Source organism: Copadichromis virginalis, linkage group LG1 (genome assembly GCF_057382275.1).
Source record: "Copadichromis virginalis isolate Kocher_CV1m ecotype Utaka linkage group LG1, C_Virginalis_male_GT1.1, whole genome shotgun sequence".
NCBI classification, from domain to species: domain Eukaryota; kingdom Metazoa; phylum Chordata; class Actinopteri; order Cichliformes; family Cichlidae; genus Copadichromis; species Copadichromis virginalis.
This window is the reverse complement of record NC_140618.1, coordinates 24,233,344-24,260,692: the sequence shown is the minus strand read 5'-3', so window position 1 is coordinate 24,260,692 and position 27,349 is coordinate 24,233,344. Positions and strand designations below refer to the sequence as shown.

Sequence of the window (27,349 nt, the reverse complement as noted above, 5' to 3'; positions counted from 1 at the left end):
CACACACGAGCAGCGCGCTCGAAAGATGAACGGAACTGCCGCCACAATGTTGCGTGGATGTGGATGTTATAGAAAAACGTGTCACTGTACTGCAAAAAGCTGCTGCTACATACTGTGAATCAATGTGCCACTGTACACGGCCTGGGATGTTTCATTAAAGCTCTGAAGGTTTCAAGTAGTTTGTACAGAGACATAAAGAAAAAAAGACTTACAAAAACACACACACACAACCATATGCACACACACGCACACACACCATGCATTCATTTTTATCTCTGCAAGGCTTTGTGACTGTAAGAACACGCAATCAGTAGGCTGTTTGAAAGGAGAGGCTTCTATTATTTTTACAGAAGCACTTTTCAGTATGTAGACAACAAGCGCTTTGATTGCTTGAATAATAATTCTACACTTCTGAAACTCAGCCGGTTCATTGAGGGCGGTCTTCACTCCTGGGCTCTGAGCGTGTGTATTTCAGACACTTTGGTTAACTGGTGTAGCTGAGCTCTAACCTTTATTACTTCTGGTCTGCTGATTCACACCATTTCAGAACCTACTATGGCAATACAGGAGTACTTTGGTCTGTGCTTTTATTGGTTTTGGACAACAAATGGCATGTCATGGTCAATTCTCTGATCGGTTTGGTAATACGGAGGTCTGACTGCATGTGTGCCTGTTACTAAATTCTAGCAGTATCAGCTTTTTAGTGGGATGTGTTTTAAAAAAGAAAAGAAAAAGAGAGACACTAGGGTCTGAGAGGAATAAATAGATTTAAACATTATGAGTAAAGACAGTTCTCTACAACGCTATTTCCTTTTATGACGACTTTTGAGCGGGCATGTGTGTGTGTGTCCATGTCTGCTCTCAACCCAGCTTTTCAAAGTCCAGGTTAACCTCTCCTGGTGGTTAGCTGTATGGTCACAGGAGGTAGCTAGTGTGAAGGGAGGGTTGTGAGCAGTGGTTTGTGGTAGTAGTGGAGGAATTCGACATCAGGGTAAAAGGAACAAGTCACAGAAAAAGAAAATAGGCTGAGGTCAGCGCCTTAACATGGTAATTCTAACACACATACATAAATGCTACACACGAATGAAGGGGTACCTTGCAGCTTATGTCATTTGAAATATGGTCTCAGATAGTCAAAAAAAAAATCAATCCAACAAAAACTAAAAAGTAACAAAGAGTTTTTGTTTTCCCATGCCCCAACTGCAAAAACAAAGTTACTCTTTTTTCCCCATTTGGTCCAAGCAAAGGACGCCAAGCATGTAAGCTATACAATAATCAATATAAAATATGCACACACATTTTTTTCAAGGCTTTTTGACTGTTTAGTATTCTCGTGTTAACCTTATTGCTGAGGCGTGTGGGAAAGCCTGGAAAAGAAAAAACAGCGCGAAAGAAGTCGTGCTACTCTCTTGGCCTGAAACTAAAGACCTGCCCCCCACCCCACCCCCAGGTCAGCAGCTTATACTCAAATTGTTTCTTTACAAATGAACAATAAGCAGCGAGGAGTAAAGAACAACATTTTAAAGATTGGGTATCAAATTAGATTTGTCATGTACTGTAGCTTAACACTGGCGTATCGCTTAATCCTGCACCATGGGAGAAACAAACACTGTTAACCACATGCACGCAGACTGATGAGGACCAAGAGAGAGAGGATCACTACAGGGGCGCTGGAGCTAAACGGCTGGTAAGAAACTGAGTGCTTGACGTGATGTGTCAAGTATGACATTTCCAAAAATTGGTGTAAATGAGAAGAAAAAAACAAACTAATTGAGTTACCACTGAGCCTTTCTATTAATACACACTGTTGAGTCACCTACTGCAGGATGCAGAGCTGTTTTGCCACTGTTGCCAACAGTTTCCTCCACTCGGAGTCACATGACACTTTGATTTGAGTGAAAATTGAAAAAGTGTTTAACTTGTATGAGAGAAAAGAAATTTGATCAATTTTAAAAACAAATGTACTGTGAAAAAAAATCTGGACATTAAACTTTAAAGGTTTCTGTTATTTGGCAAACACATTTTTGGACCTCTTTAAATACTATGTACATTCACATTAAGTTACTGATGTTACTTTAAATATATTTATATGTATCTATATTATATGACACCCTATGGGCAGTTGCTGAGGTTCCATTCAGTAGCTGAATTCTCTTCATATTGCACCTCCGTCCTCTCACTGTCTTACAATGCGAGCAATACAAAATATTCTACAAGAGGGGTTTCCATCTCATTGATATAGATTCAACAAATCAAACAATAAGTACAATGCAGGCCTTCCTCTCATAAACAAAAGCGTCCTTGCTCTGTCTTCACTGCTCAACCCGAACTCAAAGGAGGAAAGTGAAAGGTAGCAAAACAAAAACAAAAGTCCGTCTTTCCGGATATACACAAGGGCAGCACGTGTGGACATCAGCAACAAGAGACATTATTGAAAAATGAAGAGAGGAACGATATCTACAAGCAGGTTCAGCCCTACCCGTGGGGCTTGCTTTGTGGCTCTCTGTCCAAAGCCAGCGGAGGGGTAGGGCACATGTGAGTCAAGTAGTTGGGGAAGAACATGGAAGGGAGGAGAGGGGTGAGGGGAGGTAGAAAGAGAAAGGAGAACAAAGTCTACACCGCCCTTTTTTAGGCTCTGTCTTGTGTTTATCATGCTTTGGAAAAGGAGGGAGTGAATGTAAAGGTAATTCCTTCAAAGATCTCCTCGCTGTGGAGCGTAAATTAAAAACAAAACAAAAAACAACAAAAACTTACAAACAATCCTTCCACGTATCTCCATAGTTTGTAATGCCATCTTGGACAATGTTTTCAAGCTTGTGTTGAGGTTTTTTTTTTCTGTTTCGGCAGCTCCTTTGCCATGTACACACCATCATCTCCTTTGAGGCTGTGTAGCTTTTTTCCTTCCTCTTTGTCCTCTCTACCATTTAAACAAAAACACACTGTTGCAGGGTTTCCATCTATTTCATTAAGTCTTTCTTGTAGGTAAGTTCAGAGCATTGTCCATATTCACTAGTCTGGGCCGTCTCTGAGGAATCGCTGTACTTTTACCCAGACTGCAGGAGGCAGCTGCACATCAAAGCAGGTCACAGTTTGCTGTCTCTGGGTCCCGTTTTGCAGCTCCTCTGCAGCCCGGTCGTCTCAGGGCTGGCTTATCTGCTGAGGAGGTGATGTTGCTTTGTGTTTGGTTACAAGATGAGTGCTTCTCTTTATCGCTTACTTACTCACTTTGGCAGTGTAATACAAAGGTTTGGATCATGTTATTTTTCATCTTTGAAATCATTTGGGTTCATAATGGTGCAGAGAGGTGAGTCCGGTGTAGATTTTCTTGGCTCGCTAGCAAGGTAGTTAGCAGTTCAAAATTAAGTTATTTTTTTCATATCATTACTGTTATCATAATCAACATCAGCATCATCGCTATTATTCTTTATTTAGAATATTTGGACTTCTCTTTGTTTTCCCTTAAAGCCAGAAAAGAACTTTTAATAAATACTAAGTTGTGTTTCTGAGGAATTAATCGCATCCCAACTTTTACCCCTTCCCTCAAAAATAACAAAAAAGGTATTATGCTCCTTGCCTTTCTCCAATAGGATACTAGAAAAAGTCCCACATCTGGGAACTGTTTGGACTGTTAGTGCACATCTCAGGGCTCATCTCATTGGTGCTAAATTAAAGGGAAATCCTATCCAGGTGCTAATCGGCCTAGTCATCCCCCATTGATGCTGCCTCCTCACAGCCCTTATAGTGGACATTATTTACCATGCTTACGTTACTGAGGGCAAATCTTCAAGTCAAAGCTCATGTTCTCAGCAAACACATCTGATATGTTTCTTCAACAGAGAAAGGAGACACTGCACTCGTCATGCTTTACACTACATTGAACCCCAGACCACAATCTTTGTATCTGTGGCTGTAAAAGAGAAAGTATTCTGGAGGAAGGTGAGGAAACAAGTCCATCATCAGGTTAAAGAGAAGATGTTACAGATCGGGATATGAGGGAAATAAGAGGTAAAGGAGGGGACTGGAGCAGTTTGCGATGAAGATTCCTCAGTTTGGTTTTGTGTGGAGTGTGAGCGCTGTCACTTCGGTATGCAGGGAGGGGACGAAGTTCAGACGTCAGCGAGAGGTGGCATCCAGTAGTGCGGGGGTGGCTGGAGTTGTGGAGCGAGAGGCACTGCTGGAACTGCTCTCTTTGGGGCTGGCAGAAACACTTCCGCTGCCGCTGCCGGCCCCTCCCGCAATACTGCTCTGGGCTGCGAGTGACAGGGGTCCTGGAGGAGTGCGCTCGGAGTGAGTTGGGGGCGCGCTGGAGGAGGCGGAGGAGCTGGAGGAGGGGGTTCCTAGAGGGACACTGCTGCCCCCTGGCAGCCCCTGAAGGCCTTGACCACAGACGTGGTGGTGCTTCTCCCAGTCTTTGTGTTGGCAGAAGGAGCCACAGTAGCGAGCTGTGTTGCAGCCGCTGCACGTCTCGCTGGCTTTCCTCCCACAATTCCAGCAGCTCTGTTGAGACAGTAGGGAGAGAGTGGGTCGATAAAAATAAGTCTATTTTGTACTCAACCAAGCAGAGTTTACACTTCCTAACGCTGCAACAAGAGTCTAGATTTGCCAGCAGGAAATATGTTATTTCTCCACTGCATTACCTTAATATAAAAACAGTCAAATGTCACATGTCTGAACGATTTCAGACCTGTGGCACTCACCCCCATTCCCGCCAAATACCTGGAGAGACTGGTCATTAAACACATCAGAGCTGCTTTTCCACCATCTCTGGACCCGCACCAGTTTGCATACAGGGAGAACCGGTCAACTGAGGATGCGATCGCCATAGTGCTGCACACATTATTGAAGCACTTGGAACACTGGAACACCTATGCACGGCTCCTCTTTGTAGACTACAGCTCGGCTTTTAATACCATCCGGCCATATAAACTCCGTCCCAAACTCCACCAACTGGGACTCAACTCCTCTCTGTGCAACTGGATTGTGGACTTCCTCACTAACCGTAGACAGAGTGTCAGAGTGGGTAAGAACACCTCTTCCACCCTTGTGGTCAACACCGGTGCCCCTCAGGGGTGTGTTCTGAGCCCTCTGCTATACACTCTCTTCACCCATGACTGTATTTCCTCCTGCGCGTCCAATCTCATTGTTAAGTTTGCCGATGACACCACAGTGCTTGGACTTATATCCAACAACGATGAGACAAACTACAGGACAGAGGTGCAACAACTAGAGTCATGGTGCCACGACAATAACTTGGTCTTAAACACCAAAAAGACCAAGGAGATCATTGTAGATTTCCAGAGGAAGGGTCATAACAACCATCTGCCTCTCTTCATTGGTAGTGAGGCGGTGGAGAGGGTGAGCAGTTTTAAATTCTTGGGGGTAACTGTGACTGAGGACCTGTCCTGGGGCAACCATATCACCTCAGTTGCACGGAAAGCCCAACAGCGCCTCTACTACCTGAGGAGACTGCGGAGCGCACACATTCCCAGACCTCTGATGTTGAACTTCTACAACTGTGCCAACAGCAGCGTTCTGACGTATGGATTTCTAGTGTGGTTCCCCAGCTGCACCAAGGCCGACCAGCAAGCACTCCAGCGGGTGGTGAAAGAAGCTGGCAGAATTACTGGAACAATTCTGCCAGAGATTAGTAATATCTTCCCCACTCGCTGTCTGAGGAGGGTGCACAGTATCCTGCGGGACCAACATCACCCTGCGCGCCACCTTTTCCACCTGCTGCCCTCAGGGAGAAGGTACAGGTCTATACAGGCCAGAACATCCAGACTGGCCAACAGCCTGTATCCACAGGCTGTGAGGCTCCTGAATTCTGCCCCCCTCCCCTCTCTGCCCCCCTCTCACAGACAATAACCATATCCAACTTCTTAATAGCACTGAACTGGTCTGCATTGGTGCATTATATCTTTATTCTCTTCCCCCCCCCTGCCCCCCCTCTTTCTTAAATAGACAACCATCATATCTCACAGTACAATAATATTGAACGGGTTGCATTGTTGCATTTTGTCATGTTTCTCAGGTCTTTGTCTGAATGTCCTATGAACATTACCTGTCTTGTTCTCATGTTGTTGCTAAGGATTGTCTCATTGCACTGAAGTCACACTGGGTTAAATATTTACACTTGGGTTTTAAGGGGTATTTGTTTTTGTTTTTTACGGGTTGTACGGAAGCCCCAAACGCAATTTCATTGTTCTTTGACAATGACAATAAATAAATACTTGACTACTTGACTATGCAGGTTATTTTTCCCAAAAATATTACAGTATCGTTACGATGTAACACAGTGTGTCATTCGGGTGATATGAAAATAAAACAACAACTATATTATACCACAAGACTGCACAGTAGGTATGTTCTTCAAAGGCATCAGCTTTTGCATTTTTTTAACTTTATTCATCAAAAACAATGCATTACAGTTCAGAATACTGTATTTTTAAAACAATTTCTCACATTGTACATGTTAAAATCTAAACTAAGTGGCATTTACAAGCCAGGTTGTGTGTGTCATCCACAATTTGTCTGCTCCTCTTTGCATGGGGATTCAATGTTATGGATTTAATTCTTGGTCCAAGGCCACTGGTTTGTGTTACCAGCAGGTGGTGGTCAACTGCTCACTAATGGCCTCAGCCTGGCACTCTGCTCCAACCATCTGGGTCTGTCTGCTTTTATTTACACAGACAACTGGACTGCTTCTGCAGTAATGATGACAACATGCTGCTGCTGCACCAAACCGAGAGAAGCCAGCTGCATGGATTACACAATGCAAGGTAATGTCATGGTCCTGAGTCTGTCGACTCAGTGTTTTGTGTTTTTTTATATTATTCTGTGTTCTTGTTTATTCTGTTATATCTTTTGTTAAGGTTTGCCATTTGTTAGGGTTTTGTTCTATGCCTGCCTGCTCCCACTTCTCCGTGTTCCCTCTCTGTCCATGGTGTCACACTGTATGCCCGTGAGTCTGTCTGTTAAGTTCAGTGTCTTGTCTGGTTCTCTGTGTATGTGAGTGTGTTCAGTTTACGTTTCCCCTGTCTCGTCAGCTCTGATTTCTCCCAGGTGTGTTCCCCTCCTGTCTCTCATCTCTTGATTATTGCTGTGTGTATTTAAGCCCTGTGTGTTCTCCTGCCTGTTGCAGTTATTTCCCTGCATCACCCTATGTTGGTTCCCTGAGTCTCCCTGCAGCGCCATTTCAGGTCTGCTTGTGTTAGTTTTTCCCAGTTTAGTTAATCTTAGGTTCAGCACTTGCCACCTCCTTTGCTGTTTGTTCTATCTCCGTCACAATAAAGCTCACTCTCATCAAAGTCAGTGCTTGCATCTTGGGTCCTACGTCCAACCTCCACTCGTCTGCCACTGCGGACGTGACAGGTAAGGGGAGCAAAGGGTAATGGATCAAGAAAGCCTTAAAACAAAGGGCCTGATGACTGATTAAGGAATTTAAAGTTCCAATGAGAGAAGGATGAGGCAATATGTCGGTAGGGGGTCTGTGATACTCACTTCACTGGAGTCTTCCTGCTGGTTGATGACTGTTAATGCATCCTCAGAGGCTTGCCTCTTGGCTTCAGCCAGTGCCCTCTCCATTTTGGAGCGCTCGGCAGAAATCATCTCATGAGCCTTCCTCTCAGCGTCTGACACTGCTTTCTGCAGCTCCGACATCGCCTGTCGCTTCACCTCATTCACTGCCTCCTCTGAGAGAGAGAAAGAGAGAGAGTGTTAGTGCTTATGGCCATCGTCCCATCCAGCCTGCTCTGTCTGTCATCCTTTATTAAGGCTCTTTAAGCTGCCGTCTTGTTGTAACGCGGCAAACAGATGTACATCATCCAAGATTTAAAACTTTATGCCAGGAGAAGTGTGAAAAAAAGAAAAGAAACCAGACTTCAATAATTTATTCAAACACGTCTGGTCACAATCATTTTCAGAGCTGACAACAGCAGATGTCACCAACTCGGTTGTTCATCAAGCACCCTGAATGAATTGTCATCCTATCACAAGAACAGTTTTACCAGAAACTGACAAGAGTTTACAGTAAAGGGCGAATAATTTCCCCCCGCAGCCGGCACACATATCTCCACCGGCTGACTTCCTACAATGTAGGCTTCATCACATGGTCTTTTGTTTTTCCAGCAGGAGTCCACCATATGAGTTAGGAGGCTTTGTTTTTATAACAGGCAGGTGGGTAGACTCCTTTCCAGATGGCAGTCGAAAATAGAAACTTCCTGTAGTTCCTTCTCAGTAAGAAGCAGAAGTGATTACGTTTTGTGGTCTTTCATTACTGGCCTCGCAGCGCACAACATGTTTTCCCGTAGGACTTCATTCGCCTCGGAAATAGTTTGCCAAAAACACACTGTTTAGCATTCAAATGCTAATGTGGTATGTTGCGATGACAAGATGTGAATTCCTCTAACATATTTTCTACCAGCAAAGACAGCAATATTTTCATACATTGAATAATATTTCTCCAGATAACCCACATGACCCAATTATAGCAACGTGCGCACACGCATAAAGACACAAATGACACCCTAAAGTGGATTGCTAGGCGGGTTAGACGACGCAGTTCTCTCCCCTGCTCAACATTTTCTCCAGTCAATGTTTGTTTGAAGGGGAACTCATAAATAACTGTCACTTTTCCTTGCCGCTCCACTCCAGTTGTTTCAAACTACTGTGCAGAAAGATAGGGAGTGAGGGGGAGCCTTATCCACACTTTGCTGCTGTGTACATGCGCATGGCAGCGTGTGCATGGAGCTCTATGTGAGCTTGTGTGAATTCAGCGCTCTTGTGCTAAAAGAAAGTTTGCATTCTGTCAACACTGTACACATATAGTTACACTTAAGGCACACGTGTCTGTCCTGTCCCACATCCTGTCATTCCCTCACTACCTTCATTTTATTCCTACTCCCCCCCCCCTCCCTACACCCCTCCTTCTCCTCTTCTTCTTTCTTCTCTACCTTGCAAACACTATCTGCATTATTCCAAGCTTCTCAATTATCTGGCCTAATGCATGCACCACTAAGATTAGTTTGCAAATTTAATTAATTCTTATCAAGGAGACTGCATAGCAGATGCTGGGGCAATTAGCACTTAATGGAAAACACGGGGGCGGCAATATTAACGTTTTAATTCTGCAGGGATTTGGCAAGTCCCTGAGATGTGTTATTTCTGTCTGCTTTTTCACACTTCAGATCTTATTTTTCAAAAGCAATGCAGTCTCTCAATGTGAACCAGACCAGAGAACACGTGTCTGGTTTTAATTAAAAAAAGCGAGAGGTGCCGCAGCTACATCAGCACAGACTACCAGGGTGCTGAGATAGAGCTGACACTTATGCACATACATGCACACAAACATTGGAGGTGAGATGCTGGGAGTGAGATATGTTACTCACCCTGCTTGTTTTGGAGGTGCTTTAGTGCTGGGGAGAGCGGGATGCTTGTAGTACCTGTATGAAAAACAACTGCAATTAAAAGAGCCTTTTGCTGCCGGTGAAAATGCAGCACAGTATTTTGCAGACAGCAGCAGCATCTATTCCTCCGCAGAGTATTGGAGTATGAGTGCAGAATAATGGTGCTGGGACTGAGGTGGAACAAGGGCTGAACCAGACCGCTCCCGGGACAGGCTCTATCTAACATGCAGGTCCCATGCGGTGCAACGCTCCCACCTGCTTCCTTTTGGCAAAATTAGCCAAAAATAAAGCTTTTTTTGGATTTCTTCTTCTTCTGTCTCTATATCTCAGCAGTTTGTTTCTTATTCCCTTCAGTCAAAGGTCTGTGTATGAAATGTGAGTGGAAAAAGTGGGATAAAAATTCAAGTGCTCCCGATGATGGAGACCAGTTAAAACTCCACCTTGTGCTGTGCTGTGCTGCCGCGGCCTACCGTAGGCCCACTGACTGCATTTTCACTGCAGCTTTAACTGCAGTGGCCTTTCATGGTGGTGACAGATGGAGGGCATTTATCCTAATGACACAGAGGACGTCCAATCCTCTGGCCTGATGGACCTACAGCTGTAAGGCCTCTGCTCTGTCTGTCTGCAGCCGGGGTGAGGGCCGTGAAGAATGACGACAGTGTTTGTGTGTGTGTTTTGTTAGTCTGTGTGAGGTCAATCACGGAGACAATAGAAAGAAGAAGAAGAAGGAAGATGCTTGACTCTTACCAGCTTTCCTCCAGATTTCTTCCGGGAGGTATCCTGAGGGAGGCCTGTGTAAGAAGTCTCGATGGATCTCTGAAACACACACGCAGGCTCACACTCAGTGTCGATTGCATGCACACGGAGACAAACTGTTGATCTGCTCGAACACACATCCATCCATGACTGCCCTACAGTTTCCAGTTCTATTTTTGGAATTGATAAAAAGGTATAAAAAGGTAAAATGTGTGTATATATATATGTGGCAACATCAGTACAGTAAACAGGCTGCCATAGACTTTCTCCAACTATTTGTGGGAAGGAAGTGGAATATGGGAGCTAGACGTGAATACAAATCTTAATTACGAATGAGCATGCTGTCGACATAAGGGTGCAATCAGCTGGTTAAAGATCCAGGATATTGCAAGGAGATGTTTTGTATGCCTCACAGTTTGAGCTAAAATTTGTAAATCTGCTGTAAATATCATCATCTGACTGACTCTCTGTGTCTAAATTGATATATTACGGCGTTTCCAGCATTTTAAGTAAGCCCTACCTTGCCGTGAGTGTTTTGCTTTGCCAAACATACCCTGCGTGTGTTTGTCTACCTGTCTGTCTGCCTGTCTGCCTTTCAGCAGCCGAGGAAGTTCCTACGGGCAGTGACTCGCTGCTGCTAGCTGTGTTGGAGGAGGAGTTGTGGTGAGGAGGAGGAAGAGGAGGAGGAGGAAGGCAGTGCTGTCCGTTGCTCCCACCTTTTTTCATCTCCTCCACGTCACTGTAGCGCCGGATCCAGTGATTCATCTCCTCCCGGTCGGCCTCCTGGCAGCGGCGCAGCACTGTCAAAGAGCGCCTTGTCTTCTCTACCATGTCCATGATGCAGTTGAGGAGCTGCAAAGGCAAATGATATTTACTTAAAGTGATTAATGAACAAGAGGAGACGTTTACTGGTCCCCTCCGCCCCAGAAAAAAAGTAAACTAATGGGAGGCAAGTTTCAAATGAAAGGTTTTGAAAGGGACCAGATTTTTAAATGGATTGTTTTTCCTAATAGCTCATGAGACCAAAACCTCTCCAAAACTTAAGAGCCACTTTTCGAGCCACTTTTCCTGTCCCAAAACCAGACGTGTGCTTGCGAGCAGTGTGTGTTAGTGTCTCGACCTATTTGTTCATGAATTCCGTGCTTGTTGGTGAACGTCTGACAGCATTACGATGACGCAACGATGATAATTTAACAGCTGGGCTGCTGATGACAGTGTTGAACCGATTCCTTCTACCCTTCTGCTCTGCTCCTTGCCAGCTCAACAGATTTCCTTCCCCCTCCACCTCCCCCTTTATTGTAACCAGTGTAGCTGTTTTCCAAAGTGCCCTGTCTTTCCAGACATAGAAAGATCTGCTAAATGGGTTTAGCATGGTTGACATTCAATCTATATCATTATTCCCATTCGTCTTTCCCTCTCTCCATCTCTGACTTCTTTCCCCTGCCTCTCCACCACCTCCCTCCCCTCTGAGTTAGCTATATTTATTTCAGTGAAGTGTTTCTAATTTGGCAGGGGTCCAGGCCTGGCCGGTTTCTCTCCATGACTGCAGCTCTTGTCTCAGCTGCTCACCCCAGCTGGAGCTGCTCTCTGCTGGGTCCTGAGCTCCATCTGGGGCCCTGTTTCTCTCTCTCTCTGTGTTTCTCACTCTTGCATTGTGTGTGCATGTATGTGTTTCTAGCCTACATGGTTTCTCATAGAGTTGAGTGCTAGGAATCCAGATAGGTGTGTGTCTGTTGTTAATTCACCGCACTGTCGCAGACCTCGTAAGGTCAACTGTCTGTCAGCAGCTCCTGTCCCTGTCATCTGCATGCCGTCAATTGCACTAAAACAAACTCCCCCCCCCATTGTTTGATTTTGAATGAATCGCTACCTTATCGTGGTGGAGGGGTTTGTGTGTCCCAGGGATCCCAGGGGCTATGTTGTCTGGGGACTTTTGCCCCCTGGTAGGGTCTCCCATGGCAAATTGGCCCTGGGTGAGGGACCAGACAAAGAGCGATTCATAAGACCCTTATGAAAAGGACACCGAGGGAACAGTTTATCCTGCCCGGGATAGGGTTACCGGGGCCCCGCCCTGGAGCCAGGCCCGGGGAGGGTGCCCGAGGGCGAGCGTCTGGTGGCCGGGCCTTAGTCCATGGGGTCCGGCCGGGCACAGCCCGAAGAGGAGACATGGGCCCATCCTCCCGCAGGCCCACCACCCGCAGGAGGCGCCATAGGGGTCGGGTGCATTGTGTGCTGGGTGGCGGCCAGGAGCGGAGGCCCTGGCGGACTGACCCCCGGCTGCCAAGACTGGCAATAGGGACATGGAATGTCACCTCTCTGGTGGGGAAGGAGCCTGAGTTAGTGCGTGAGGTTGAGAGGTACCGGCTAGATATAGTCGGGCTCACCTCTACACATGGCTTGGGCTCTGGAACCAGTCTCCCGGAGAGGGGCTGGACTCTGTCTCAGTCTGGAGTTGCCCCTGGTGAGAGGCGGCGGGCTGGGGTGGGTATCCTAATATCCCCTCGGCTTGCTGCCGGTACGTTGGGGTTTTTCCCGGTGGACGAGAGGGTTTGTTCCCTGCGCCTTAGGGTCGGGGAACGGGTCCTGACTGTCATCTGCGCTTATGCGCCGAGTGGCAGTTCAGAGTACCCAGCCTTCTTAGAGTCCCTGGGGGGGTGCTGGAGGGTGCTCCACCTGGAGACTCTGTTGTCCTGCTGGGAGACTTCAATGCTCACGTGGGTAACGACAGCGAGACCTGGAGGGGCGTGATTGGGAGGAACGGCCTCCCTGATCTGAACCCGAGCGGTGCTCTGTTATTGGACTTCTGTGCTAATCACAGTTTGGCCATAACGAACACCCTGTTCGAACATAAGAGTGTCCATAAGTGCACGTGGCACCAGGACGCTCTAGGCCGTAGGTCGATGATCGATTTTGTAATCGTATCAGCAGACCTGCGACCATATGTTCTGGACACTCGGGTAAAGAGAGGGGCTGAGCTGTCAACTGATCACCACCTGGTGGTGAGTTGGATCAGGTGGCAGGGGAGGACGCTGGACAGACCTGGTGCACCTAAACGCGTAGTGAGGGTGTGCTGGGAACGTCTAGCAGAGGCCCCAGTCCGCGAGATCTTCAACGCACACCTCCGGCAGAGCTTCGACAGCATTCCGAGGGAGACTGGGGACATTGAGTCCGAATGGACCATGTTCAGAGTCTCCATTGCCGAAGCTGCTGCATTGCAGTCTACATGTGTTTTGTGGACTTGGAGAAGGCATTCGACCGTGTCCCTCGGGGTGTCCTGTGGGAGGTGTTGCGGGAATATGGGGTGTCTGGCCCATTGCTACGGGCCATTCGATCCCTATACAACCGTTGCAAGAGCTTGGTTCGCATTGCCGGCAATAAGTCGGACTCGTTCCCGGTGGGTGATGGGCTTCGCCAGGGCTGCCCTTTGTCTCCGGTTCTGTTCATAATTTTTATGGACAGGATTTCTAGGTGCAGCCAAGTGGCGGAGGGCTTTCGCTTTGGTGGCCTCAGAATCTCATCTCTGATTTTTGCAGATGATGTGGTTCTGTTGGCTTCATCGGGTGAAGGCCTCCAGCTCGCACTGGAACGGTTCGCAGCCGAGTGTGAAGCAGCGGGAATGAGGATCAGCACCTCCAAATCTGAGGCCATGGTTCGCAGCCGGAAAAGGGTGGAGTGCCCACTCCGGGTCGGGGATGAGTTCCTGCCACAAGTGGAGGAGTTCAAGTATCTCGGGGTCTTGTTCGCGAGTGATGGGAGAAGGGAGCCGGAGATCGACAGACGGATTGGGGCTGCAGCTGCAGTAATGCGGACGCTGCACCGGTCCGTCGTGGTGAAGAGGGAGCTGAGTGTAAAAGCGAAGCTCTCAATTTACCGGTCGATCTACGTCCCTACCCTCACCTATGGCCACGAGCTGTGGGTAGTGACCGAAAGAACGAGATCGCGGATACAAGCGGCAGAAATGAGCTTCCTCCGAAGGGTGGCTGGCCTCTCCCTTAGAGATAGGGTGAGAAGTTCGGCCATCCGGGAGGGGCTCAGAGTAGAGCAGCTGCTGCTCCACATCGAAAGGAGCCAGCTGAGGTGGTTCGGGCATCTGACAAGGATGCCCCCTGGGCGCCTCCTGGGTGAGGTGTTCCAGGCATGTCCCACCGGGAGGAGGCCCCGGGGCAGACCCAGGACACGCTGGAGAGATTATACCTCTCGGCTGGCCTGGGAACGCCTTGGTATTCCCCCGGATAAGCTGGAGGAGGTGGCTGGGGAGAGGGAGGTCTGGGCCTCTTTGCTTAGGCTGCTGCCCCCGCGACCCGGCCCCGGACAAAGCGGATGAAGATGGATGGATGGATGGAAGTAAAAAGGTGGTTGTCATTAAACACAGCTGCTTTGCAGATTCGTACATTATCGAGGTGCTTCCATTCCTCTGCCCACTCTCGATCTGTAAGACGGTGATCAATCACTTCCTCTTGGCGAGCTCCGTGGACTGCTATAAAAAAAGAAACCCACAAACACAAAGAAGTTTGTGCCACATTATTGTCATGTAGACTTCACACATCATCAACTCATTTTTTTAAAATAACTGTGTCGACATAATGAAATAAACTCCCTGACTTAGGCCTTACTAGCTATGTCAGTAAGGCAGCAGTTGTTAGCTTTGTCCATTAGCTGAGCGCACTGCTTTAATTTTCTTGTTTTTTGATTTTTTATATTTCCTGTACAACTCCTGCTGTATGCATTTTAATGTAAGTCCCATAATAAAGCATATAAAGACGCTGCATTATACAAATTTAGCACAAATCAAATTAGAAGAGTCACTGAAACACGCTCTAACATTGTCTATACATTGTTTATAATAAAACACACGCTCATATCTAATCAGTGAGATTGTTTGTATAAGAACCAGAAGGAAGGCATGTATGGTTGCTGCAGGTGACCACATGGGCATGTATGGCTGTGGTCTTTTTATAGACACAGTGCCACAAGGATTATCACACTGGACTGACAGGTGGCCTTTGTTCTCTACATACACCCCATTTATATACACTGAAGCTCGCTCGGTCTTGACCGTGAAACTGTGTGTAGTGTCACTGTGGTATTACTGACTTATCTAACCAAATGAATGCTTTGCAGCTGTTCTACCTGTCTGCCGGTGCCTGTCACGGACTTCGCGGTGTTCGTTATGCCTGTAAGCATCTCTGTATTGGTGTGCCAGAGCCATGTCTTCTAAACGATAGTGCTGGGGTCCCACTTGGGGGTTTGGCGGGTGGGGGATGCCATTGGGAGGGTGTGTGGGGAGTCCATTGAGAGGAGGGTGAGCAGGAAGACCTGTGCTGGGGCTGAAGCGTTGGCTGGGGCTGATGGTGCAGGGCCTCTTAGCCAGGTGCTCCGGGTGCAACCCATCTCTCTCAGAGCTGTCTTTGGTCCTGTGAAAGAGGACAGGGTGGTGGATTAATTCAGTGTTTCTGAGCCCAGATGGCCTGGAAACGGTGATTTAGCGGCATAGCCACAAATTATTTTGCTTTTTTCCTTTTTTGGATGTCATCAGTGGTAAAGTAATTGCAAATGTATCCTATTTAAAGTTAAGTTTAGAGAGCTTTAAGCCTTTAAAACTTTTTTCCAATGTTATCTCAAGTGTCATAATGCTTAAAAATACACAAAACTCATTATTATTCATCTCATATATCTATCTATCTATCTATCTATCTATCTATCTATATATATATATATATATATATATATATATATATATATATATATATATACATATACATACATGCTTCTCTTGTTATTCCATCCTTGGCCTTGCCAGACCACAGTGACTAATATGGAAACTGTGGGATGGCTTTGCAAGCATTGATATCCAATGCCAATGTATTATGTCAGAGTTCAGGAGAGCAAAATAAAGTGAAAGCCAGAATCTCCTTTTAGGAGAAAAGACTAGCTCTAAACATGTAGATGTGATTCCTTTTATGATAGCTATCTGTTGTCTGTCTTCTAATGTGTCTTTGTATTTGGTGTACGGTTAACCCTTGTGTGGTGTTCGTATTTTTGTTACTCAGCCAGTGTTCATGGGTCTGGTGGACCCGCTAGAGTTTTGGCTTTCCAAATTAACACTATCAAACAATTTTATGTTAAATTACTCAACAGATGTTTACTTCATCCCAATTACAAGACATATGAACAGCAAACATGGGTTACCTTTACCTTTGTTAGATCACATTTATGAATTAATGTGCTTCTCGTTTTTCTTTTATATAAAATGTTATAAATAAATCAGTTATAATCAAGTGGAGTGAGTGGAAAGACACAACACATTTACACGTGAAAAAATAATTAATTGTTTAATTTTTCTTTTGAAAAAAACTGAACACGGGTCTCACAGACCCGAACACCATACAAGGGTTAAATATCAAATGGTAACAGCAGAGTCTGATGGATAATTATTAAATGAAGACTCCAGTATTGCAAGTTAAACCTGTTTGAAGAGGCTTCAGGAAGGAACACAAATCTGTCTTTTTTTAAAGTTGAGCAACTACCATATGGTGTATGCCAGCGCACATACATCCTCACGCACACATCTTGCGTATCCCTGCTGAGAGGTGCTTGTTGTTCAACTGCGGTAAGTCAGTGCCTCTGCAAAGCTTTTGCACAGCTGTACGCCATATGTACCAAACAAAACCAAGTCCAAGCATACACCCTGCATCTCAAGCTCTTAATCTGAATATCCCTCAGCCTACTCTTAGATTGCAAGTATTTCTCCCACCCTGCTCTTGGGCTTAAGGGGCAATATGGGCTGAATGCTGTGTGTTTGGCAGATGTTTAGTGACGCTCATTTGTGTCTGTGTACTTTAAGTGTGTGTGTGTGCGAGAGGTTGTGTTTTCAAGCCATCTGGACAGTTTAAATGGGAGTGTTGATATTAATCTGTTTAGCTGGATGGCAATAGCTAGGCATTCAGATGGAAATCACTCTTTATTATCCTGGGGATCAAAGGCGAATAAATGCAACACTGATGATGATGGTGTGTGTTTATGTATGTGCGTACTCGTTCTCAGTTATCCGTGTCTATATTATTGTGCATGTCAGCTATAATCGTACACATCCCTGGTTGTACTGTCTAGCAAATCAGAGGTATAGCTGGCATGACGTAGGCCTTGGCCCAGCTGTACACCCCCACCTCCCGTCCTCTGAGTCCTGCCTGCTGCGTATAAGCCAGAGGTTGTGAAGAGGATGTGTGGGGATTACAGTGGGATTGCATGTCCAGCTCCAACCTCTAGTCCCATTCAAAACCATAGCCACCACCTGTCTCCCCACACCCTGCCTAGGATGTGCTCAGCATTGTGGCCAGCACATCGCCATCTGGACACGTCTCTGACATATGGACAGCGGCCGGGAGCCCGCAGGTCAGGCGATGTAAGAAGGGGAGCGAGAAAGCGGGGTGAAGAAGTCAAATGCAAAATAAGGGCAGTGCCAGTAAGAGAAGAAGGAAGAAATGAAAAAGGGAAACGTCAGTTAATTCTCTCGTGTGTTATCCTCTTAGCTGAGCGAATAAATCAGAGTGCCGGGGAGAAATGTGGGACAATAGCTCTGTTAGACCTCCTGTCTGTCTTTGGATAATGTTCAGGACATGTACTGTACTTCGCTCCCTGCGCTCCCCTTTGGATCTCGTTTTCTTTCGCCTCTCAGTCTCTCTTTTTTCTTTTCCTATGCTGCATTTATCTCTCTCCTCCCTCCCAGACAGCTGGCAGAGGCAGTCTGGCATCAGGGCTGTCCAGACTTCCGCCTCCCGCACAGAGGATTTATAGCCTCCCCTTGTCGCTTGGCATTCTGAAATACCCTAAAATAATTCATTTATAACAGTCTGTGTAAGACTCTGCATGTTCATTTCTGAAGTCGTGCTTTCTTGTTTTTAAACAGAGAGATGTTACCTGTCAGGGGTCCTTCTCTTGCCATGCTCATTCATCTCCAGCATTATCTCGGAGGAGTCGAGTGGTGAGTTGGCGTTTGCGTCCAGGAGTAGCTGCTCGTGTTGGGCCAGATACTGAGCTGGGGTCTGCTTGGCCAACCTGGCACAGTGAAGCAGTTCTCTCTGCAGCAAGGGCAGGTTTGCCTTCAGTGGAAAAAAGAGGGAAGACAGTATGTAAGTTGATATAGGAAGGACATGCTGTAGATTTACTGAACCTGTAGGAACATAGATTGTTGAGTGGACAGGAAAAGAGCTAGAAACTCACGGTGGAATCACAGATAGATGGGGTGAGAGTGAAATAATGCCAGATTAGGGTGAGGAAAAAGAAAGTGATAGATGAAGAGACAGGATGAGATAAGACAGGTCCCTTGACACATTCCTCTACCATGTGTCTCCCTCTCTTTCTCCGGGGTGTGCTGTTGTGTGTCTTTTATCTGTGTGTGTACGTGTGAATGTGTGTGCAACAGTGCTGTCAAATAGCTCTCTCAGACCTGTCTGGTTGATATAACACAGCTATTGCTGCGATGTCCCAGATGTGGAGGATCATCGCACGCCAGGAGGTCTGACACTCACACACACAAACTCACACTCACCCTTTTTGTCAGACATTACCATGCACGTCTTACCACTGTTTATGTACAGTATGATGTCTACCGCATGTACACACTGTACACATATAGATTCCCCTTTTTACTGCTCTTTGAATACTTTCACTGAAATGCTGTCCTGAGCGCTGACCACAGTGAGAAGTAAAGTTTGTGCATTTACCTAGAGGACATCAGGCTTGATTTGTTGAAATGTGCAGACATTTACCTTTAAGAAAGGAATGACGAACGGCCTCAGAGGGAAGTTGGTGGCCTCGTGAAGTTTAGAGTGAAATTCTTCAATGGTGAGAGTGGAATTCTATCCAAGACAACAAGAAGAAAAAAGTGCTTTTAATGCTTTATAGATCACTCGCACAATCATTCCAACACATGCCATTTCCTTATTGTCTTCTCCACGTGCTTATATCTGTTTGTATTCTGTGCACACATTCTTGATTCTCAATGAGTAAATAACACAATAAGTTCCACGTAAGAGCTTAATGTAGCTTCAGATATTTATACAAAACGTTTTTACTGAAAAGTTTCATCAGGCAAATTCTACACGAGCATAATCACAACTTACCACCAGTCCCAGGACGAGGCTGCGCACTCTCTCTCCAATCTCAGGCGATATGTCGTTGCCAAATTGCTGCAGCGTGGTCAGGAAGCGCTTCAGTTTGCAGAGCTGCCGGGCACCGCAGGCCGGCGGGAGCTGCTGGTTGGACAACGAGGCTGTTGAGGACATGGCCGGCCCGTTGCTGAAGCCGTTAGGAGTGGATGGAGCACCGTTTAGCGATGTAGGAGAGTGGCTGCTCCCATTCAGCACTGCAGATAAACAGACAGGAGGAGGAGGCGGCGTGAACTGGGTCAGTAGTTTCGGAGGGGCACGAGGGGCATCTGACAGATCTAGGGGCATGACAAGGGCAGAAGCTTTTAAATCCTGCTGACAGAAGAGTGTTTGGCTGAGATGAATTAAATAAAGCACACAACAGGTTTAAAGTCGATACCACGCCTCCAGTAAATGACAACTGTAGTGATGCAATTTTCTGCTAGATGCCGTGAGTGTGTGTTTGCAGCAACTTCAGCTGTCTCACAAGTGGTACCATTTGACTCCCACCCCGACCCATCCATCTGCCTCTGTATCCGTCTATTTCGCCCTGCTTCTCACTCACTCACTCACTAGGACACAACTATATGAGGAACTTGTTAAAGAGATGCCAAAAATAGTCCTATGGCCTGTGTTACTTTTATTCCAGTAGCAGGTGTGTAGCTAAATCTGGGCCCGCACATGTCCACCAGCTGAAAGTACATTTGCAGCTTTGAGGTTCAGAATAGGCACAGCATTCATACACATTTATACTCACTCGCGTATTTTTCTTAATGCAGGCACAAACAAACAGAGAAAAACAAAAACACGTATGACCTCTCCCCTGAAATGCTCTTCTCCGGTCAGTCCCATGTCTCACCAAATCTAAATAAATATATTTGCGTCTGGGTATGAATGCTGCGTGTTTGCTGGAATACCTGATTTCTAAAATTTCTAAAGCTGTATATAGCTTAAACTTCACGATAACAGCATATGACAGCACTTACAGTGAGCACAGCATCCAACCAGCTGCGTAATCTTTTCAGTGTGTATTTTTAGGGCTCTGTAGTGAGCTACTGTCGGGTATGATACTTTTCCATCATATTTTGATAAAGCAAAGACTATAGGCAGTTCCAATGTCCACTGGTGTGTAGCTGCTTTGGTTCCTCTCAGGCATGCTTGTTGCTCTAATCCACAGAATGAGGGCCTGAACACATATGGACTAACCCATGTGATTCTAATAGGCTGCACTTGTGTTCTGGTTTTAGAGAGCGAGGGAGAGGTGCAAGGAGAGATCTACACTCCTGACCACCCGCCACAACAGGTGAAACAACATAGTCTGCCATTGCTATATAGGGAAGAAAGCACTCTACACACTGAAACACCATCCTGGCCGATGTACCCTGAACCGACTGCCGCCTGACCAGCTGGTAAACAACATAGGCACACACGCATACACAATGCCATACACTTACATAGACACTCAAAGACACTTGTCCCACCAGCAAGGGCGTTATGCACTCCAAAAGACACAAGCACACACGGACGCCTGCAGGGAAACACACCTGACGCACAAGTGACTTCAACACTTGTTCATCAGAGCAGTGAAGAAACACATATTTGGAATTTCTCTTCCTTTACACAAGCGTATAGAGTGACACATGACAAAAGCAGAACAAATGGCTGCGAAGTTCATCGCAGACGGCTGCTAAGGTATTGCAAAAATGTATGGATTTGTGAAGAGTCTGATCGGGATGTGGTAGGTCTTAACGAATGAATTTTTCTTATTCTTACTGGAATAGCCCTACTTTCGTTTTCATGGCAAATTTAGGGGAAGGAAGGAAGAGTTTTAAGTCCTAGCAAAGACACAATAAGGCTAAAGTCACAACAAATCATAGACATTGTGATTAAAATATGACATCTATATTAACAGCTAAACCACAAACTGGTCCAGTTTGGTGTAAAGTAGCTTTTACCCCAATACCAACTACCTAATCTATGCTGTAAAGAAGCATTTACAATGCCTTGGACACCAGCGCATACAGCCACATCCTGTTTACTATGAGATAAAGGTTTAGAGCGACTCCATTCAAAAGTCACCAAAGCAGCACACCAGTCAGTGTTTTTCTTACACCCGTCTCACAGCGTGTAAGCGCTCAGTGGGTTATGATTAATTTATTCCAAAAAGTTTGGACTCTAGATGACGCTCATAGTAAATAAATCACGGACTAAAGATGTTAAAGTATAAAGTGGACGTGTTGTTTTTCCTACTTAAAAATAGGATGGAATAGATAGAAAGGATCCTTACTTGATTTACTGGTGGTAGGGGTGAACGAAGCATTGCGATTGGTTGATTGGCTGACAGCCGGGGGTGGAGGAGGCATGGTGGGTGGGGTGGACCTGGGCTGGGTTTTCACATCCGCAGGTGAATCTGGCATTGTTCCAACCTTCTGCACTCTGCTACCTACAATATGAAAGGAGAAGACAGACACAGTTTGTCAAGAACGAACTCCAGCTTTACAAAAACAAAAAAAATGTATACCTAAAACTTCAAAGTGGAGACTGGTGGTTTAAAAGAGAGCACTGACATCTTCACCTGGGAGCCATTAGATGTTTTCTTAAGCCAGAAGCCCCACATATACAGAACAAAAACAAATCAATGCAGCAAGTGGAAATGAATCCAAACTTCTTTTGTCTTTCCCGATGGAAATTCATGGGCCTGGGAGACATAAAACACCTGCTCACTAGCTCAGCTGCTGCTGACTGAGAGCCCCCTTTCGCTTCCCTCTTGCTCTCTCTCCTTCACCCATGCACAATCCATGTAGCTGTGACATCCCAATCAGACCCCCTCCACTGTAACCTCCAACACCCACACACTTCCCCCCGCCTGTCCCTTCTCGTTCCCCAGTTCAGACAGCCGGCTTGATAGCCAGTGACAAGTGCAGCTGGATCTGCTGCTGTCCATCACTGTGGACTGGCTTTCAGCGGGGCTCTGTCCTGCTACCAGAGGCTTCACTGTCCTCTGCCAGACAGCCTGCCAGGACCAAACAAGGCAAGGCCAAGCTCTGGAGTGTGAAGGGAATGGATGGTACATCAACGGACATGAGAAGAAAACACAACACGTGGTTTATGTGACATGGCCACACGCATGTGCGTGGACAGATGCGCTACGTTGTACACTAGTGGCAAAGGGCCTCACGTAATACAAAAAATCTTACACAAAAACACGGCCATGTGAAAAACTGCAAACACTAAGTCGATGTATCTATTTATCTAGCTATCTATAGAGCGTTGTCTTTCTGTCTGACTGTCAGTGCAGCTGCTGGATCCTTCTGCAATGTAAACTTGAGCTGAGAGTGTGATGACTTTTTCAGCTTGAGAAGATATTTTATAATGATGTGTGTGACTGGCAAAGTGCAATGAATGCACACCATGTCATAAGAAACAATAAAATCACTATTAACACTCAGTTTATGCATACGGTTGAGTACTAAAACTCTATTACTCAAGTAAACCCATCTATTCATGAACAAAGCCTAAGACAGAGGCCCATCTTCTCTACTCTGGCAAAGCAGCACACTGTAGACTTTATGTGGCATTCAATGCTTCCTACCCCATCCCTCAGCTTCTCTCTTTTTCTTATTTTCATCAGTCTTGTCATCACTGGATTAAAAAAAAAGTAATAATAATTCTGTCCTTCCTCACTAACACAGAGAACCCAAACAAGTGAGCACAGTAGCTTTCATAGATCTTCATATAGTTGGCAGAACAGTATAAGCAAACCAACTTAGGGGCCAACAGAAACCTTTCTTTTCCTCTCTTTCCTTAATTTTCTTGGCTCAGTTGATGTATTTTGTTTTCTACTGTTACCATCCAAAATACAATATCAGACCACATTTATGATCTGGTTAAATAATACCACTGGTTTAAAGCATCCCTGCTGCCAATATCAGAGCTGATGTCACATTCATGTGCACATCATGGATGTGAACTGCATTATAATGCAAGCACAGTAAGTGAGACTAACTTATTTGTGACAATAAGTATCTCTGAGAAGACAACGACCAAAGGTTGGAAGATATTTGCCAAATTTAGAGGAGGAGACAAATAATTATTTGCCACAGACAGCATTTTTGCAAAGTCAATAAAGTGTCCCTTGACTCAATAACTCACAGTCAGCTTCTTTAAGGTAGTCTGGGGGCTTTTACCTTAGCAGATGGTTTTGAAATATCGGATTTTACCATCATTAAACAACAGATGAAATCTGTTTAAACAGTGTGTTCACACATATCTGCTGCTTGTCTTGGCTGGTAAAATGCACTAGAGGCACAGAGGAGCCTGCACCATGTTACAGCAACATGCCGAGACAATATTTTTTCAAACAAAGGAAAAAAATTACACATCACTTTGCCAGTTTCACAAGAATGGACAAATGATTAGGCGTATGATTCACTGTCTAAGTTTACGAACTTTCCCCTGCCGTAAAAACACACACATTTTGAATTTTTAAGAGAGTCTGGAAGTTTCTCCTTTGTCTCTCTGACATTGCGTGCTGCTTTTTCCTTGTTTGTCTATGTTTGAATCTTGTCTGTGTGCTTTGAGGATGTTGTTGATGTAAGAAACGTGTGGCGAACGCCATTACAAATGCGTATTTTTGATTTATAAATTAATGTCATCCTGAGCCAAACATAACCAGTTAGAGATAATGTTTGGTAATGCATTTCTGCTAATCAAAAAGAGCTAATAAAACCTCTACCAGCATCGCTACTGAGGCATAATGTTTAACACTCACTGGGCTTTTTGTACCTTTACCCTGGTGTGTAGCTGGAGTATAGTAATCAGCTAATATATCAAATCACTACCACATAATGTGTTTTTCATTTCACTCCTGCAAAATGTTTTCCTACACACAACTCCTGCCTCAGTCGGCCTCGGTCCTTGGTGTTAGCCTATTTCTGAGAGCTCCGTTCAACAGCTGGTGTCTGTATTTAAAGAGTGCCACACTGGAGTGTGCAGTGTGAGAGCCATTGACACACTGATCCTCAAGAACACGAGGGGCACTCTGCTGTTTGCCCGATGCCAGACGCTCTAAACATAAACACACAAGGTTGCGGATAGAGGCAAACGAGGCTGGTTTGTATAAATAGATGCTCCTCTATACAGCACTAAACATGTAAAAACACATTACATGCTGTTGAATTGGTGGTCTTATTCCTTTATAGATGCAGCCATATGTTTCAGTAAACCTCGTCTTTGAGCAAATTTATTATGTCACTCTCTGTACAAGATCTTTTCTAGTGTGTACGGTTAGTTTTTGAGAGGAGAGGAGAGGAGATGAGAGGCGAGGAGGAGAGGACGAGGATAAGGGGACCATTCAGTCTGTCTGCTCCCACCGTGGGATTATAGACAGCTGTTTAATCTGACCAGCTACAGAGACAGGGCGCACACGTACACACCATGCTCTGGATTTTACTTTTAATACATTAGGAAGTCTGCAAGGTCTGCATCCCCATCTGTGGCCATCTGTGCTCCAATTGTGCTTCGTGTTGAAGGACAAAATATTTATACCAAAAGAAGTATAAAAAGAGAGCTGGGCATGGCAGGTGAAGTGGACCTGTGGTTAAGATTCAGGTTTGGACTATGCTATTTCTCCCTCACTTGCACACATCTGAGTCTACTAAGAAGGCCACTTTAGGGACAAATACATCTTTTTTTTTTGGTCCAAAATATCTCTGAATATTGTGCTGAAAATTAGACGGCACGATACAACCGTTACCTTCCTCTCTGAGGCTGTTTGCCTCTGTTTCTCAGACTCTCTGAACAGCTGTATCTCTCTATATTTGACGTAATCAGGGCTAAAAGATTGCTCACCAAAGAAACAGTCCTCAGTCTAAAAATGTTCTCTGTCTCCTGTTCTCTCCTTGTGCCATGATGAAACGAGATGAAAAACAATTCACTGCAAGACACACAAAACCACAGATAACATACTGTACGCGGGCATGTGCACAGTGCAGTGGTTTGTCTAAGTCATTTGAGGGTCTCATTATAGATTCGGAGACACATGTTTTCATTTTAGTTCCTTAAGACGAGCGCAGATAGAGATATGACGACCACCATGTAATGATAAGATATTAGAAGGTCATTCAGATGCTGGTTGTGCAGCGTGGTCTCATTTTACGTATGCATATGCCCGCGTGTTGACTGTATGTGTATCTAGGCATTTGTTCTTCCACTGGAAATGCGGCTGAAACTTATTAGCTTTAGCTAACCACTGCAGAACAGTCCCCTTAAATCCCCCCTGTCTATTCAGTCTCTCATACTCCACAGAGACTCTTGTCAGTGACCACATAGCCCTAAAATTCTCTCTCTGTCTCTCGCTCCCTCCCTCCCACTGTAATTCCCCTAGTCTCCAGGAATGCTGTTGTTTTTAATTTCTCCCAGCTGCTCTGGCTGGCTGCCCAGCCGCCTGGCTTTCCACATCTGTTCCCTATCACGCCGCTGTGGAGTCCACACAAACAGAGCCTAAGCCCCTGGCCCCCAGACCCCCACCAGGCCTTAGAATCAAAACACTGGGGATTGCAGGCCTTGCTTTTTGGACCTGGGACTAAGGGCTACAGCACCTACAGTACAATCCATTATTATAGTACCAGCACAAATATCATTCAAATAAAAAGGAGTGTGAACATCATTAGCACACAATTAATGTCATCTTCCCAAAACCTAGAGCAAGTCAATGTATTTGTTTCTGTCTGTGTGCCTGCTTCTCCATTTTGACATTTACCTTGTTATCAGGGTGCACCGCGCCACAGGTAAGATAGGAATGTGTGTGCGTGTGTGCATAAATATTTGTGAGTCTGCACCGAGGCTGCTCCTGCAGACAGATCCCAGACTCCGCTTCATCTTGAGCTGATTTAGAGTTCAGAGGCTTTAAAGCCCTCACTAATGACAGGGTGGGAGGCAGGCCGGTGCAGTGTGTGCGCACACAAACGCGCTTGTACATCTATCTTTATGAGGACTCACGTTAAAGTAGTGTATTCCCTGTCCCCATCGCACTAAGCCTAATCTAAACCAATTTCTAACCTTAAGTCTTAACTCTGAAGCTGCCTGTTGAAGGTAACTTCATAGCAATGTCCTCACTCCTACGGTTCAGATTACAGTTGCTCAAGAACACTCTCAAACACACACACACACTATAAACAGATGCACAGATGGTTTCACACGTGCTTACAAGTTTTCAAAATACGTATGCTCATGCTGTGGACACAAACATGGACATTTTGCCCTTTGTTACTTAAGAATCGCTGTGATATTACACATGTGCAGCATATGGCACAATAAACACGGTGACCAATAACAAACAGGGGAATAAGGAAGGGAGGATGGGGGAGGACTGGTTGTCTTCAAGCACTGACAACAGCCGGGCTGTCTTTGATCAGATTACAACAAGCAGATCATTGACAATTCCCTAGCTTTTCAAAGTCGAAAACATCTCCATTTTCTTTTAAATGATCAAACTGGGGAGGGAAGCGTAAGAATAACTACAGGACAAGCAGAAGGTGAGGACAGATCAAAGACAATTTATCCAGGACCAGAGGTGCTAAGGTTAGAAAAGCCGTATTTCTGCCTCTCAAAGCTGCAGGGATGCTGTCATACACTGCTTATATCTGTGAAAGCTGTTGATGTAATTGTATTGAAGTTCTAGCGACCATCTGTTCTCCTTTGGGAGGGCCTGGCTCCTCTCGTCGGCAGTGAAGTGGTTATGTGCAGCATATCACTGCTGCCGACGTGCTCGCAGAGAAAAAACTTCCTTTTCAGATTTTCCCAACGGCTGCTAATAAAATCCAGATGCTAGACTGTTTCTGCCTCACTCCCGCTTCCCTCACTCCTCCCTCTCTATCTTCTGTCCTTCTACATCTCCTCTTTTAGTCCCCCCCCCCCCCCCCCGAACCTCTCCCCCACCCTGAGCTTTTTTTTTTTTTTTTTAAATCTACCTGTCCTCCCTTTGCCCTGTTCTTCATTCCCTCACCACCCGCCCATCCTCACCTCCTTCTTTTCTCCAGCCAC

General features: G+C 45.6%; 1 protein-coding gene across 3 annotated transcripts in view; it reads right to left on the bottom strand.

The window, feature by feature from the left end:
• Window positions 1–1,450: 1,450 nt before the first annotated feature.
• cbfa2t3 (CBFA2/RUNX1 partner transcriptional co-repressor 3) overlaps window positions 1,451–27,349 on the bottom strand; it is a 43,471-nt gene continuing 17,572 nt past the window's right edge. For 2 of the 3 annotated variants that reach the window (XM_085455668.1, XM_085455685.1), the window contains exons 2-12: window positions 21,594–21,749; window positions 19,283–19,605; window positions 18,929–19,018; window positions 18,078–18,259; window positions 15,291–15,574; window positions 14,552–14,637; window positions 10,733–11,012; window positions 10,152–10,220; window positions 9,387–9,440; window positions 7,501–7,691; window positions 1,451–4,497 (exon numbers count right to left, since the gene is read on the bottom strand). In XM_085455668.1, the coding sequence (XP_085311794.1) occupies window positions 4,114–4,497; window positions 7,501–7,691; window positions 9,387–9,440; window positions 10,152–10,220; window positions 10,733–11,012; window positions 14,552–14,637; window positions 15,291–15,574; window positions 18,078–18,259; window positions 18,929–19,018; window positions 19,283–19,605; window positions 21,594–21,749 (2,099 nt within the window). In that variant the 3' untranslated portion in view covers window positions 1,451–4,113. The remainder of the gene's footprint in view (window positions 4,498–7,500; window positions 7,692–9,386; window positions 9,441–10,151; window positions 10,221–10,732; window positions 11,013–14,551; window positions 14,638–15,290; window positions 15,575–18,077; window positions 18,260–18,928; window positions 19,019–19,282; window positions 19,606–21,593; window positions 21,750–27,349) is intronic. The other variant, XM_085455677.1, reaches the window with a different exon arrangement.